Source organism: Mobula hypostoma, chromosome 14 (assembly GCF_963921235.1).
Source record: "Mobula hypostoma chromosome 14, sMobHyp1.1, whole genome shotgun sequence".
Taxonomy (NCBI): domain Eukaryota; kingdom Metazoa; phylum Chordata; class Chondrichthyes; order Myliobatiformes; family Myliobatidae; genus Mobula; species Mobula hypostoma.
Window position 1 is genome coordinate 44,193,639 of NC_086110.1, and position 16,970 is coordinate 44,210,608.

Consider the following 16,970-nt stretch of genomic DNA (forward strand, 5'->3'; position numbering starts at 1 on the left):
AGTATATCTTATGGTTTTATGGAAATTTAGTTACACCATAAGAAAAACATTACTACTATAGAATTTAAAATTATAGTCACAATAAAAATGATTATGAAACAACCAAACTGTCAAAAAAATCCACTTGATAAATTAATATATTTCAGGAAGAAAATATGCCACCCTTCAACAGTTTTGCCTGGATGTGACTATTAATAAGGCATTTAGTTCTATGAAAACCACTCATCAAAACTTGCTGCCAGTAAAGAACAAGTGGGATGGACAATAAATCCTAGCAGCTGATTCCCTTATCACATCAATGAATAACAAGAATCCAGCTAAGCCAAAAAAAATGCAGTTTACCCCGGTCTATTTGTGTCCAAACAACTATTGTTAAAAGATAATTAAATTCAAGGTGTTTGCTGCACTGTAATGCTTACCTTCAAAGTAATAAAATGAAAACCCTCATGGCCTCAAAACTGATATAATTTTAACCTAGCATCTACTTAAATATCCAAAAAAACTTGTATTTATATGCCATTAAGACACAAAATTTCCTCTCTGCAAAGCATGAAGGTTAATAAATACAAGATTGAGAAATCTTTAATGGAAAGTGAAAAGGAAGCTGGTTCTGTCTACTGATAGTGCAGAGGATGGACAATGGGACTGGATTGTGTTGTGCTGTACTTTTAAGAGGCATGTGATTAAAAATAGTTTCTCTCAACTTGTTTCTGAAAGATTGCTAACAATTTTACAATAGACCTCATTTAAGGAACTAATTAGCAAATCTCCAGTTCTCCTCTCAAGAGAATTCCTTCATGTCTGGTTCTATCCCAGTAATACAGACTACAGTAAAATTCCAATAATTTGGTACTTAGGAGGCAATGTAGGTACCAGACAAGTAGCTATAGCAGTCTATTGGATATTACCTCTATAAATACTCAAACACTACTCTAACATGAAAGAGGATCTAGTGCTTTCCCAGTGTATATGATGAATAAACTCTTCTTGGGCTTCCAGCTGGGTACAGGTATCGATTGTAACCAACGTTTCGATAACAGACTCTGCCATCTTCATCAGGGATGATGCCTGGGCATGTCTAGTCCAGTGGTACTTATATGCCCGTAGTCTGTCCCTCCTGATTGGTTAGTCCTTATCCAATCAGGTTTCCACTCTCCCACCTTGCTTACAATCAAGTTCCATTTCTTAGAGTGAGACCTTCATCTTTGTTAAAATACTTTTCCTCGAGTTTTACTTCAATAGCTTCCTTTACCAGGCAGTCCCAAAAGCCATTGGCATAGCGTAGTAGTTTTATGCCATTGAAGTCAATCCTATGGTCATTGCAAATGCAGTGTTCTGCTACTGACAGTTTCTCCAGGTAACCCAAACGGATACAGCTCCTGTGCTCCTTGATGTGGGTTTACACTGTGAGTCCTGTCTGGCCGATATACGCTGCTCTGCATTCACAGTGAATCCTGTAAACGCCAGCTGACCTGGGCTCCAGTCATCTTTGACCCGGATCCCAGTCATCTTTGACCTGCATAAGCTGTGATCTGAGCTTTTGTACCAGTTTGTGGATAAATTAATCCAGTACTTCTTCCGGATCCTGGTGATCCTTCCATAAACTGTGGAAATACAAGGAAGAGAGGCGGTAGCAACAGGTTCCTCCTCATTGTTAGGTTTCCTGTCAGTCCTTTTAAGAGCCCAACTGATTTCCTTCACCTTGTAGTCATTACGTACGGTGAAACCCAGCCATCATGATTTTATCAGCAAAGGAAATGCAACAGTCCTTATGTCCTAGGATGAATACCATAGGAAAGTCCAACAGATTCCGTACGATCCCACCTAGAGAGTTCTACAGCAGGAACCCACAAATTCAACTGAGGATGACCTCAGCTTTACTGAAAAAATCCCAACTGCAGCAGATGTATGCAAGATACATGCCACAGGCACTGATACCACCAAGACTTTACAGGCTTCCCAAGATACACAAGGAGGAATCCCCCCTAGGCTTAACATCAGTGGCATAGATTCTCAGACTTACTACTTTGCTAAGATTTAACAACCATGCTGTCTCCCTTACTTGGGGGCTGTGAGCATCAATCACGAATTTGACTGACTTCATTAAAACCAACATTCAGCTGAACCTGGAGGACATAATGGCTAGCTTTGACATGGTGTCCCTGTCCATGAGAGTTCCCATTAGGGACAGCATGGTCCTCCCGCAGACTAGGCTTGATAAGGGTACCACTAACCCTTTTGAACATACCCTTGCATCGATGTACTTCCTCTGTAAGGGGAACTATTATGAACAAATGTACGGCGTGGCCTTGGGATTGCCCTTGTCACTGGCTGTTGCTAATTTCTACATGCAGGACGTTGAGGAAAGGGCTCAGTGTTCATGGCCCTTACACCCCAAATGCTTCTTCAGGTATGTTCAGACACAGTTTATGCAGGTCAAGGATGACCTGGAACCCAGGTCGGCTGGCGTTTACAGGATTCCCTGTGAATGCTGAGCAGCGTATACCAGCCAGACGGGATGCACGGTGGAAACCCCCGTCAAGGAGCGCAAGAGATGTATCCATTTGGTTTACTCAGAGAAACGGTGGTAGCAGAACAGGATTGACTTTGACAGTACAAAACTACCGTGCTACGTCAATGGCTTTTGGGGCCGCCCGGTAAAGGAAGCCATTGAAGTAAAACTAGAGGAAAAGATTTAACAAAGATGAAGATCTCGCTCTAAGAAGGAACTGGAACTCAATTGTAAATATGGTGGGGGTGCGGACACCTGATTGAATGAGGACTAACCAATCAGGAGGGATGGACTACAAGGGTATAAATACCATCGGCTAGACACGCCAGGCATCATCCCTGATGAAGATGGCAGAGTTTGTCATCGAAATGTTGGTTACTACTCTAACATGTGACACAGTAATATCAACTGTTTTCCAGCTGAGTTTAAAGGGACAGCAGTCCCAAACTCAGCTCAGTTCAGACTGCACAATTCACTTATACACTGGACCTCCAGTTCAGACATAGTACTAACTTATGAACCAGATGCTGAACCATCAAGATTTTTGAACAAGTAAATGCTGGATTATCAAAGCTTTACTGGTGCTTGTTTCCAGGACCCCAACATCCATGCTAAAGTGTGGTGGAATGAATTGAATACAGCATTCCAATTGCTTACATCCCTTTTGCTTTACTGACAAACATGAGTAATGCACATACTTCCCTAATCTCCATATCAACTTGTCCTGCCATCTTTAGGCCACCGTGAACAGTTCAAAATCTGAAAGAGCTTTAAGAACAAATAAAAAAAACATGAAATCAAGGCACATAAAGGGGATATTAGGGAGATCTACTGAAAGCTTAATCAAAGAGGTAGATTTTAAGGAATGTCATAAAAGAAAACAAAAAGATAGGAAGGCAGTGGGATGTCAAACAGGAATTCCAGCGCTCAGAGCTTCAACAAAAAACATGATTGTCAGCACTGGAGTGATGAAATCGGGAAAATACTAGAATTAGTGGAATAGTGACATCACTGAGAATTATCCAGTTGCAGTTTACAGAAATAGCCAAATTTAGTGAGTAAATTCTAGCTGAGAGGTTAGGCGACAACATTAAAGTTTCAGCTTCACTAATGACCTGCAGCATCTTACACAACCTTAAGCTAAAAAAATTAATTATTCCCACCCACAGATCACCAATACATTGATGTCAAAGCTGCTGAATAATATCTTTAAATAATTTTAATTTTTTTTGGTTTTGGTTTCTGATTACATCAAGTACCTGAATATTTTGCATATATAATAAATGTTAGACAGTATAATACAGTCAACTTAAATCAATGATTTGAGTACCTGCTAGCCTTTTGTCCATGTGGTACTGAAGTTACTGGTGAAGTATTCACTTTTTGAATGAAGTTTTTCAAGATAGTCCAACATTTATAAAACTGAGCATGACAGTTCCTACAGATATACTGTGGCAAAGTGGGATCCTGCCTCACCACAACACCAACTAGCTTCTGAAAATCAGCACAGAATGTCTGTTGTGCTCTGCGCTGTCTCTCTGGACTTGTTTCAATCAGAGGAACTTTTGCAAAAACATTACGTAGGCTCCTGGAGGAAAACTTTCCATGGCACAGACGGCAGTAGCTGGTGGTCATAACAAGAGTTGCCGCTAATGAGAAATAGGAAACAAATATAAAAGTTAACCAGAATGTCAGTGAATGCAAACATCACTGGGAATCTATTATTCAAGATTCTTCTTTATATTTCACTTAGCACTGCAAGATTAAAGGCTATGAGTGTTTATGAAATCTGCAATTGTTACTTTAGAAAGCTAATTAAAATTCTGAGCTCTGGTTTTAAGAAGCACATGGCTTAATTTAGAAGATTAAGAAATAAAAAGACAATTAATCTCGCTGCCCGTGCAGAAAGAATGGAAAATAATACAACAAATCAAGAATGTCTTAAAAAGGACCTCAATTAATTCTCATTAGCTGTTAAATTATTATACTAGGACACTTCTCCATCTGGACATAGAATGGAAAATATCATGAGAAGTATTACTCTAATAAAAACAGAAAAGCTGGAAATACTCAGAAGGTGAGGCCACATCTGTGGGAAGAGAAACAAGGCCAACATTTCAGGTCGAAGACTCTTCGTCAGTATTGGGAAAGGGACAAAAGAAGTTCATTAAACTGAAGGGGGGTTAGGGGAAGCGGGATGTCTCTGATAGGGTAAAACCAGGGTGACAATGCACATAAGCTGTAAACAAGTTTAATAAATGAATGGGAGCTGTTAGAATGTGAAAAATAGACAAAAACAGGCAAAATGTAGGGGTTGTGAAATGCACAACAGGAAGGGAAGAAAATGGTTTTAAGCTGAACCTTAAATCTCCTCCCAAACCCCCTTGTTTTGCTTTGGGAGTGTGGAGGACATGCCCAGCGATTCTGATCAGGCACGGCTTCCAGCTTGACATCTTGCAACTCCTACATTTCTGTGCCGATGTTCTCTTGTTCAAGTCCTTATCCTTAAACTGCAGCCATTCATTATACAGATTATTTTCTTTATAACCTATCCCCATCATCACCTCAGGTTACACATCTTTCGTACCCCACCCTGCCTGCAATTTAACAAGCTGATTTTCTTTCCTACCCAGTTCTGAAGATGGGTCTTCAACCTGAAATGTTAACTCGGTCTCTTTTCCCATACATGTGGCCTCAAGAGCTAAGTATTTCAACCATTTTCTGTTTTCCCTTTAGATTTCTAGCATCTGCAGTTTTTTTTTCCATTTTCACTATAGTTCTCAATATAACAGACCAAAAGGCATCATTTCAAAGTATCCAAGTACATAATGTACTTAATGAGTGTATCTGCATTAAACTAATGCAATCATTGAAATAATGGTAATTTTTTTTGATTGTAGAGAAGAGGTTTGATTAGTTAAAAAGGATGTATTTTTTAATGTATTAAAACTCTACTAATTTAGCATTGATTTTTAGAGGTCAGAATTGCAATGACTAATCCTGAAAAAAGAATTACAGAATATGAAGATGTTTATTCATTAATTTTACACACTTTTCAGTGATGTTAGTATCTCAGTGCTTCATTGTCTCTTTCAGCATTATACGGTCTAAATAAACCACTTACAAGACATTGTAGTATGACTAAACAATGAATGTACAAGCTCCAGGCCCAAGAACCAATTCAGAAATATTTAAACCAGTGATGCACTGGCTGAAAGCTGGAAGTATTTCAGAGGCTTACTAAGATAAAAGTATTTGTTTTCTAATTTAGCTGAACATAACTAGACCCAGTTTACTCATGTATATGAAGACGCGATGCTAAAATTTATTATCAGCCCATTTTCTGCTTTGTTTGATAACAAACAATCTAATAATGGTTAAAATAATTTAAAAACTGTAGATGCTCGAAATCTGAAATAATATCACATAATGTTAAAAACAAACAGCAGGTCAGACAGCATCTGTGGAAAAAGAAACAGGGTTAACATTTCAGGTTAAAGAAGTGAGTAAATGAGAAAACAAACTGGTTTTAAGTTGCAGAGGGTAAGAAGATGGGATGAATAAGTCAAAGGGAATAACTGTGATGAGCCTGGGGTTTCCTAGAAGATTCTGATGTTTTTGATTCTTCCAATCTAGGTTATTGTGTATGGGGTTCACAATGTGATGCACAGGAATTGCAAAATGGTGTCTGGTTTGCAGAGCATCTCCAGTTTGTCTGCTTGAGAGCCCCGAGTTTCCAATTCCCATCAATTTAATTCTCCATCCCTCTGGCCTGTGACCTGATGAACTGTTCTAACAGGGCCAAATGCAAAGTTGGACTAGCAGATTGATCACCTTTTGTCTGGCTACAATGCAACCTTTGAGACTCAGTGTTGAGTTCAACAATTTCAGAAAATCTGTTTTTTCCATATCAGAATTGTCCAGTTCTACTGTAAGGTGATCAGTCTGTAATATTAATTTAGTTTTCTTCTTTCCTCAGATCCAACTTGTCATGCTGAAATTTCTAGCATCTTTCCTTTCAATTCTATGTCATCAACAATTCTGACATGCACATCACAACTTTAACATATTCCTTTGTGTTCTCTCGCTCTCTCTAAATGCCCTGACCAATCTATCAACCAGATCTCTTCATTAACATGGGAATCTTGGCTTCATTCTACTGGATGTATTCCTACTGTCTTATCCATTCCAAATCCCATCTTTCTGCTTTCTCACTTTACCAGTTCTGATATAGCCTCTTTGATTTGAAATGTTAACTGAGTTTCTCTTTCTACAGATTCTGCCTGATACATTCAGTGTTTCTAGCTACGAATGTTCTCTGTACTTAAAATGCTGGGAATTTCAACTGATGTGGTCATCTGTTTAACAACATAATTATCATGAAATAATTTTATAGCCCATATTAATGCTGGATATGTAATGCTTTTGACCCATACAACATCTCGTCCCTGATAATCAATATATTCAATACCCTACAAATTAAATCCCATGTTAAATATTCAAATACTAACTACAATTATACATGGAGACATTGAGTGTCAGGCTACACAATCTTGAAAATTAACTATATTTTTACTATTTTCCTACAAAATTATTTCCAATCATACAACAGTTAAAAGTGCAGGGCCACACATCCAAATTATTTTTATGCCCATGGTGGTTTAGGAATTAGAATTCTGTTTTTAAAAATCTAGAAATAAAAATAATGTGGCAATGAAGCTATCAGAATGTATGTAAAAATCACAAATAATTCACTAAAGCTTTTAACATAAGGACATCAATCACCCTTATCCAATCCAGTTTATTTTCAATTCCAATCCAACACTAATGAAATTCATTTGTTAAGTATTCCCTCAAATGGCTTCACAAAACACTCGATTAAACTAAACTGTCAAAAGCAGCTCAAGAAAGCGTCTCCCTAACACCTTGTCAGCACAAGTAGAATGATTAGCAACGGTCACGTCTCATTAACAGAAATAAAGACAAGTGAAGGCACAAACCCCAAAAGTAGGGCAAAGGGAGTAGAATGATACATACCCTAACTCTAATGCAGAATTAGACTAAAGCAGTTCTTGAAATATTGCAGAACTTAAGGAATTTATGGAGATTAGCAGAAAGGTGTCCTTGACTTGGCAGGCTTTGAAGAACAAGCTGCAAAGAGACAAACATGTGCACAGCCTGCAATCCACCTGAGTGTCAGTAATCCATTATGCACCATGATTTAATTTGTTGTACCCCAAAAATAAAAGACTACAAATAACCGCTGGATATTTATACCCTATTGAGACATGGGAAGTAGTAAATGTGAACAAGTTGGTAGACACAATGTAATGAATGCCTACCATGCACATGACATCACTGGATCAGCCTATCTTACCTAATCTGCACTGTCATCTTATCCAGGCCTCTACGTGACAGCTACGGTGCAACATTATACTTTCCACAACACATGATAAACTACATCAGTACACAAGATATCACGTACAACTACACTGTCCAGTCCACCCTGGTTGCCTGCCATGCTACTCCCCTACCCAGAGTTGCAACTTATTTCGCAGAGCTGGCTACTGCCGGTAACATTCTGTGAAATTGAGTTTTTCCTTCACAACAGAAGTTGAGCCCAGCTTCAAGAAATGTCTTGAGGGCTAAAAGATTAGCTTTATTTGTCACATGCACATTGAAAGCAAATAAAATTTATTCATTTTGCATCAAATCAAATCGGTGAAGATTGTGCTGGGCAGCTCACAAGTGTTGCCACACTTAACATAGCATGCCCGCAACTCACTAACCCATACCATACGTCTTTGGAATGTGGAAGGAAACCTGAGCACCCAGAGGAAACCCAAGCAGTCAGAGAGAGAACGATCCAACTCCTTACATACAGTAGTGGGAACTGAACCTCGATTTTACAGCTGCCTGCTGTACAGTGATGCACTAACCGCTCCGCTACGCTACCATGCTGCTCTAGGTTACTGAGGTGTCAGACTTTGAAAGCTTGGTCATGTGCCCTCCATTCACAAAGATAGAAAAATATTAAAAACCATTAAAATCTATCATATTTTTAGGAAGTTAAAAAAGAAATGGAAAAATGAATAGCCATCACAGGAAACAATCTGGAAGCAATTTTGAAGGGAACGGAACTACTAAATGATTAGCTAAAACAAAAACTCAAAACACTGAAAATACTTAGTAAGTCAGGCTGCATCTGTGGGAAGAGAAACAGAATTAATGGAAGACCTTTCCTCAGAATAATGAAGGAGAACACTTTTGGAATTGTATTTAATTATTTGTTCAATCCCAATGTAGCTATACATGTATAGGGAAATCTTAAAACGTTGATTAATTTTGGTAAGCCAACAATTTCATGCTGTTTTTCCAAGTGCATTCTCAACCAACAGATAAAAGTCTACAAAATGTTAACCAACTTCAAAAGAAAGGTGAATGTTCAGTCATTTAAAGCCCCCTAGAATATATAGCAAAGGCAGCACAAGAATAATCTGAATTAAGCCCTGAAATTAGTACACATTAACAATAAAAGGAGAAGCTGTGTATCCTTTAGGGTGAAATTAAAATCAGTACTCTAAACATTATTTAAGAAACATACTTCCTTAAACATGTCTCAACAACTTCACAAGCTTCAACCTGCCGATTCCTGTGACATTTATCATGTCACATTTTCTCTTTATAATTGTCTTAATAAATGTACACTATTTCCTGGTATTTGCCTCTAATTTGCAGTTTAATTAACAGCACTGTATTAAAGATAAGTTTATATGTTTAGAGAGCAACATCCAGCAGGGAGGAATTAAATGTAAAAAAAATCAGAAAGCAGCTGTATGAGCAACTTCAAGGGACAACTCGTATATAAAAACTACCTGTAGATCTAAGGATCTTACTCAAGGTACCCATTCAGTATGACATTCCAACTTTTAATGGTTATAGCATCATTGGAAAAATGTTAAAAGAAAAATATTTCTAAATGCTTCAAATTCAAAATCACAGGTAGATAGGGTCATAAAGAAAGCTTTTGGCACATTGATTTATGACAGTACAGGAAATGGAATGTTATGTTGAAGTTGTATAAGACGGTGGTGAGGCCTAATTTGGAATACTGTGAACAGTTCTGGTCAGCAACCTACCGGAAAGATATCAACAAGGTTGAAAGAGTGCAGAGATAATGCACAAGGTTGGTGCCAGGACCTGAGTATTAGGCAGAGGTTGAATAGGTTAGGACATTATTCCCTACAGCGTAGGAGAATAAGAGGTGAAGATAGATAAATAGATAGGGTAAACGCAACAGGATAAATGCAAGCAGGCTTTTTCCACTGAGGTTGAGTGAGACTACAACTAGAAGTCCTAGGTTAAGGATAAGAGGTGAAATGTTTGTGGGGAACATGAGGGGGAACTTCTTCATTCAGAGGGTGGTGTGAGTGTGAAATGAGCTGCCAGCAGATATGAGTTCGATTTTGACATTTAAGAGAAATTTGAATGGAACGGGCATGGAGAGACGTGGTCCAGGTGCAGGTCGATGGAACTCGGCAGATTAATAGCTCCGCACAGGCTGGGTCTGTTTCTGTGCTGTAGTACTCTGTGACCAAACCCTTTTCAGCCTGGTTTCACCCCATTTTCCCCCTTCATTCTACCTTGCATTTAAATTTCAAGGCGTAAGAAAATGCAGATGCTGGAATCTAGAGCAAAAATAACAAGCTCCTGGTGGGTCAAACAGTATATGTGGTGGGAAATGGACAGCCAATATTTTGGGTTGAAACATTCATCTGGACCGGTCTACTTTTGATAATGTTTTGACACTGTATTAAATAAAGATAAATACAAGCAGTCCCTGGGATACCCAAGGGCTCCATTCTTGAAAATAGTCTGTAAACTGATAATTCTGTAAATCAGAAATGAATTTCAGTGAGGATTAGAGTTGATCAATAAGAACATTTATTTATTGTGTTCACTTGTATAGTTTCAATGGCACAGAATGAGAATGTCCCACATCCAACAGCTAGTTTTGATGGCCTAGACTTTCAATGGATAGGTGGCAAGGCAATAGCAAGTCAACTGTGATTTAGCTACAAGATAAAGATTTGAATTAGGAAGCGATTTAGGGCACAAAACCTAATACTGCTCTACCATTCAAGGACGATGGCTGGTCTGATCACAACCCCAATTCTACAACCCAATCTTCCACCCCTTTACTTAGTAAATATATATAACACAATGATAAAAAAAATTAAAGACTCTGTTTCCTTAATCCTTTGAGGAAGAGAGCTTCAAAGATGAGTTCTTGAGAGCAATTTTCATTTCCCTCTCATCTTCAGTTGAGGCCAGTTCATTGGCTATATTTAAGAGGGAGTTAGATATGGCCCTTGTGGCTAAAGGGATCGGGGGTATGGGGAAGGCTGGTACAGGGTCCTGAGTTGGATGATCAGCCATGCTCATACTGAATGGCGGTGCAGGCTCGAAGGGCCGAATGGCCTACTCCTGTACCTATTTTCTATGTTTCTATGAAGACCTCTTATTTTTAAATAATGACACAGAGCTCTAGATTTTCCCACAAGAGGAAAATAACACTCCACATGCACCATATTAAGATCTCTAAGGATCTTAGGTGCATAAGCAATATTCCCTCTCAATCTTTTGAACTCTGGCAAATGGAAACCTAATCATTCCTCATAAGAGAATCCATTCATTCTGGGTATGTCCAGTAAACTGCTACTGCCAGCCAATATATATGTTTTGTTAAATAAGTAACCAGTATTTATGGTTTCATCACTGCCAACATATACATTCAAGCAGAGCCAACCGACTTTTCTATTCCCTCACAATTTTATCAGCTTTCCTCAATTACTTGCTTACTAGTCTTTCTCAGGGGCAGCATGGTTAGCACAATGCTTTACAGTCCCATCAACCTGGGTTCAATTCCCGCCACTGCCTGTAAGGATTTTGTATATTGTCCCCATGACTGCATGGGTTTTCTCCTGGTGCTCTGACTTCCTCCCACAGGCCAAAGATTTAACAGTTGGTAAGTTAATTGATCATTGTAAATTGTCCCATGATTAGGCTAGGATTAAAAAAAAAATGGGGGGGTTGCTGGGTTGCTCGAGGGGCTGGAAGGGCCTATTCTGCACTGTATGTCAATAAATAAATGAGTGAAGGTGGCGCTGGTGATATACGGCAACGTTGTGCTCACAAAACTACAAGCTATTCTACTAAATTATCTTCTGGACTACGATCACTGCAATCTGCAACTTCCCTTTAAGAAAAGTATTTTTGAACGGTCTAAATAAACTAGAAATTTTACTATCTCCTGAAGGATTTGGCAAACTTGACTCTCCAGAATGCCAGTACGGCCACTGCTACAGCTTCCATCACTGGAGTGGACTTCAGGCCAGATTAAAGCAGAAAACAAACTAGTGTTCAGCTCACTTCTCTATGTCAGGCAAGATCCCCCATCTAAGCCCATTCCGTGTGCCTGTGTTCTCCCTCTCATCTTGCCACTACCATTGGGCAGGAAGTGCAGATGTTTTGGATCCCACACATTCAGGTTTGGGAGCAGTTGTTGCCCCACAGCCATTGTGCTCCTGGACCGGCTTCATCGTCCCAGCACTGAACTAACTCTGTAGCTGTGGACTTAATTTCAGGCACTCTGCAGTTCATGTTCTATGGATCATTTTTTTACTGTTTTTTTACTAATGATATGTTCTTTTTCACACATTATATGTTTGTTGGTCTTTGTCGTGTGTTGCTTTTTGTGGATTCCATTGCATTTCTTTGTTTTGAGGCTGTCTGCAAGAAGGTAAGTCTCAAGGTTTTATATGGTATACGTACTTCGATAAGATATGTACTTTAAACTTCGTTTGTTAGAAGAACCAGATCCCTCTGCAATCTCAGATAATTTATAATGTGGTCTACAAGTTACAATGGGAGATAGAAAATGCATGCCAAAAGAGCAATGTTATAACAGTCATGGGGGATTTCAATATGTAGGTAGATTGGGAAAATCAGATTGGTGTGGGATTCCAAAAGCAGGAATTTTCTAGAGTGCTATGATATGGTTTTTTAGAGTAAACCACGGTTGAGCCCTTTTGGGGAACAGCTCGGATTGGGTGTTATGCAATGAATCGGAATTGATTAGAGACTTAAGGTTAAAGAATCCTTAGGGGCAAGTGATCAGAATATGATCAAATTCACCCTGAAATCTGAGAAGGAGAATCTAAAGTCAGGTGTATCAGTATTACAGTAGAGTAAAGGGAATTACAAAGGCACAAGAGAGTAGTTAGCTAGAATTGATTGGAAAAGAACACTGGCAGGGATGAAGGAAGAGCCGCAATGGCTGGAAATTCTGGAAGCAATTTGGAAGGTATAGGATATATACATCCCAAAAAGGAAGAAGTATTCTAAAGGCAAGATAACACAACCATGTGCTAACAAGGGAAGTCAAAGCCAACAAAAAGCCAAAGAGAGGGCATGTAATAAGAGCAAAACTAAGTGGGAAGTTAGGGGATTGGGAAGCATTTAAATGCCAATAGAAGACAACTAAAAAAATCATTAAGGTAAAGATGGAATACAAAAGTAAGCTAGCCAATAATATTAAAGGGGATACAAAAGTTTCTTCGGATATATAAAGTGTAAAATAGAGGTGAGAATGGATATCGGACCACTGGAAAATGAAGTTGGAAAGATAGTAATGGGGGAGAAGGAAATGGTGGATGAAATGAATAAACATTTTGCATCAGGCTTCACTACGGAAGACACTAGCAGCATGGTGGAAGTTCCAGGTGTCGGGGTTATGAAGTGCATAAAGTTACCATAACTAGAGAGAAGATTCTTGGGAAACTGAAAGTAGATAAGACACCTGGATCAGATTGTGTACATCCCAGGGTTCTGAAAGAGGTGGCTGAAGAGACTGTGGAGGCATTAGTAATTATCTCTTAAGAATCACAAGATTCTGTAATGGTTTGGAAGATTTGAAAATTGAAAATCTCACTCCATTCTTCAAGAAGGGAGGGAGGCAGACGAAAGAAAACTATAGGCCAGTTAGTCTGAATTCAGTGGTTGGGAAGATATTGGAGTTGATTATTAGGGATGTGGTTGAAGGCCCATGATAAAGTAGGCCACAGTCAGCATGGTTTCTCAAAGGAAAATCTTGCCTGGCAGAATCTGTTGGAATTCTTTGAAGAAATAACAAGCAGAATAAACAAAGGAGAATCGGTTGATGTTGCGTACTTAGATTTCCAGAAGGCCTTTGACAAAGTGCCACACGAATCTGCTTAACAAGCTATGAGCCCATGGTATTACAGGAAAGACTCTAGCATGGATAGATCTGTGGCTGATTGACAGGAGTCAAAGAGTGGGAATAAAGGGAGCCTTTTCTGGGCTGGCTGCCGGTGACTACTGGTGTTCCACAGGGGTTTTACGTTCAGATCGCTTCTTTTTACGTTATATGTCAATGATTTTGGATGATGGAATTGATGGCTTTGTTGCAAAGTTTACAGACGCTATGAAGATAGGTGGAGTGGCAGGTAGTTTTGAGGAAATACAGAGGCTACAGAAGGATTTAGATTAGGAAAATGGGCAAAGAAGTGGCAGATGGAATACAGTGTCGGAAAGTATATGGTCATGAACTTGGGGTAGAAGAATTGAAAGGGTTGACTATTTTCTAAATGCAGCGAAAATACAAAAATCTGAGGGCAAAGGGATTTGGGAGTCCTTGTGAAGGATTCCCTAAAGATTAATTTGCAGGTTTAGTCTGTGGCGAGGAAGGCAAATGCAATGTAAGAACTCACTTCAAGAGGACTAGAATATAACAGCAAAGATGTAATGTTGATACTTTATAAAGCACTGGTGAGGCCTCACTTGGAGTATCGTAAGCTGTTTTGGGCTCCTATCTTTGAAAGAATGTGCTGAATTTGCAAGGGTTCAAAGGAGGTTCATGAAACTAATTCTAAGATTAAAGGGCTTGTCATATGAACACCATTTGATGGCTCTGGGCTTGCATTCACTATAATTTATAAGAACGAGGGGTGACCTAACTGAAATCCATTGAATGGTGAAAGGTCTTGATAGAGTGGAAGTGGAGAGGATGTTCCTGTGGCGGAGAGTCTAAGACCAGAGAATACAATCTCAAAATAGATGGTGTTCTTTTAGGACGGTGATGAGGAGGAATTTCTTTAGCCAGAGAGTAGTGAATCTGTGGAATTCTTTGCCACAGGTAGCTGTGGAGGCCAAGTATTTATGTATATTTAAGGCAGAGGCTGATAGATTCTTGATTGGGGCTGAGGCAAAAATTGGATCAGCCATGATGAAATGGTGGAGCAGACTTGATGGGTCATATGGTGTAATTCTGCTCCTATATCTTATGGTCTTAAGGTCCTATAATCTCCTCCTTTCCTGCCAAATGGACAGTTTCAGATTTTTCCATGTTAAATTCCATTTGCTAAATCTTAACTCATCTGTAAATTGAAGCAACCCTTGGAGGTGCCTGCAAAATTACAATGTTATTTAATTATTTTAATATTATTGCATCAAATTATAAAAGTTGCATATATTACTGCAAGATAACTGCTGCACAGAATTACTGAATGGACTCAACTTTATAAAGTAGTCCAATGACAATCACAATAAGATGCATTTCCAATTAAGATATTTCCCTTCAACCAAATACTAAAGAGCGCTAAAACAACAAAATTACCAGAAGTGTCTGCAAAATGACAGCACAAGTCAATAAGGAATAATTGGTATCTTATAGGATCTCTTCATTAGAAGATAAGTGTTCAGCAAGCATTACACAGTATTTTGAACAAGCACTGCTGCCTTGGAACACATTTCACTTATCAAAATGAGAACCAGGAAATACAGGTTCACATGTACCAAATAAATCATTCTGTCAGTTGGGAATTCTGCAAAAACATACATCAGGCTGCTGTTTATCAACTACAATTCAGTGTTCAACACCATCACCCCCTTAGCACTAATCAACAACCTTCAATTCCCGGGCCTCCGTACTTCTCTCTGGAACTGGATCCTCACCTTGCTTATCAGGAGACCACAGTCAGTACAGTCATAGAGTCATCGAAAAGTACAGCAGAGAAACAGGCCCTTCAGCCTATCTAGTCCATGCTGAAACCATTTAGACTTCCTACTCCTGCACCGGGACCGTAGCCTTCCACACCCCTACTATCCATGTATACTCCCTCAAATGCTGAAATCAAGCTCGCATGCACCACTTCTGCTGGCAACTCCTTCATGACCCTCTGAGTGAGGACGTTTCCCTTCATGTTCCCTTTGAACTTCTCACCGTTCACCCTGACACATGACTTCTAGTGTAGTCCCACCCAACCTCAGCAGAAAAAGCCTGCTTGCTTTTAACCTATCTATACCCCTCATAATTTTGTATACCACTATCAAATCTCCTCTCAATCTTCTACATTCTAAAGAATACAGTCCTAACTTATTCAATTTTTCCTTGTAACTTAGTTCCTCCGAACCCAGCAACACCCTTGTAAATTTTTTCTGTACTCTTTCAACCTTGTTTACATTTTTCCAATAGATAGCTGACCAAAACTGCACACAATATTCCAAATTAGGCCTCACCAATGTCTTTTACAACTTCAACATAACATTCCATCTCCTGAACTCAATACATTGACATATGAAGGCCGAAGTACCAAAAGCTTTCTTAATGACCCTACCTGTAATGCCACTTTTAACGAATTACGGACCTGTTTTCCCAAATCCCTTTGTTCTACCATACTTGTCAGTGCTCTACTGTTCACTGTAATTTCCATCTGCCATTTTGCAGCCCACTTTTCCAGCAGGTGCAGATCCCTCTGCGAAGCATGTCAGCCTCCCTCACAGTACACTGCAACCCAAATCTTGGTGACAACTGCAAATTTGCTGATCGAGTTATCATCCACATCGCTGATAAAGATGACACACAACAAAGGACCCAACACTGATCCCTGAGACGCACCACTAGTCACAAGCCTCCGATCAGAAAGGCAACCCTCTACTACCACTCTCTGCTTCTCCCACAAAGCCAATGTCTAATCCAATTTACAACCTCATCCTGAATGCTGAGTGACTAAATCTTCTTGACCAGCAACCTTGTCAAATGCATTACTAAAGTGCATGTCAAGTCCACTGCCTTACCTACATCAACTTTACTGGTAACTTCCTCGAAAAGCTCTATAAGACTGATTAGACATTACCTACCATGCACAAATCCATGCTGACTATTTCTAATCAATCCATGTCTATCCAAATACTTATATAGCTGGTCCCTTAGAATACCTTCCAGCAAGTTTTCCACAACTGATGTCAGACTCACCAGCCTATAATTTCCTATTTATGTTTAGAGCCTTTTTCAAACAGCAAAACAAAATTGCGTATCCTGCAATACTTTGTACTTCTCCTGTTGCTAAGGATGAGTTAAATATCTCTGCTAGGGCCC

At 39.2% G+C, this 16,970-nt stretch overlaps 1 protein-coding gene across 3 annotated transcripts in view; it reads right to left on the reverse strand.

The window, feature by feature from the left end:
* znf276 (zinc finger protein 276) overlaps nucleotides 1–16,970 on the reverse strand; it is a 51,023-nt gene that overhangs the window by 31,331 nt on the left and 2,722 nt on the right. For all 3 annotated transcript variants that reach the window (XM_063067036.1, XM_063067035.1, XM_063067034.1), the window contains one exon: nucleotides 3,843–4,161. In XM_063067036.1, coding sequence (XP_062923106.1) covers nucleotides 3,843–4,161 — 319 coding nt within the window. The remainder of the gene's footprint in view (nucleotides 1–3,842; nucleotides 4,162–16,970) is intronic.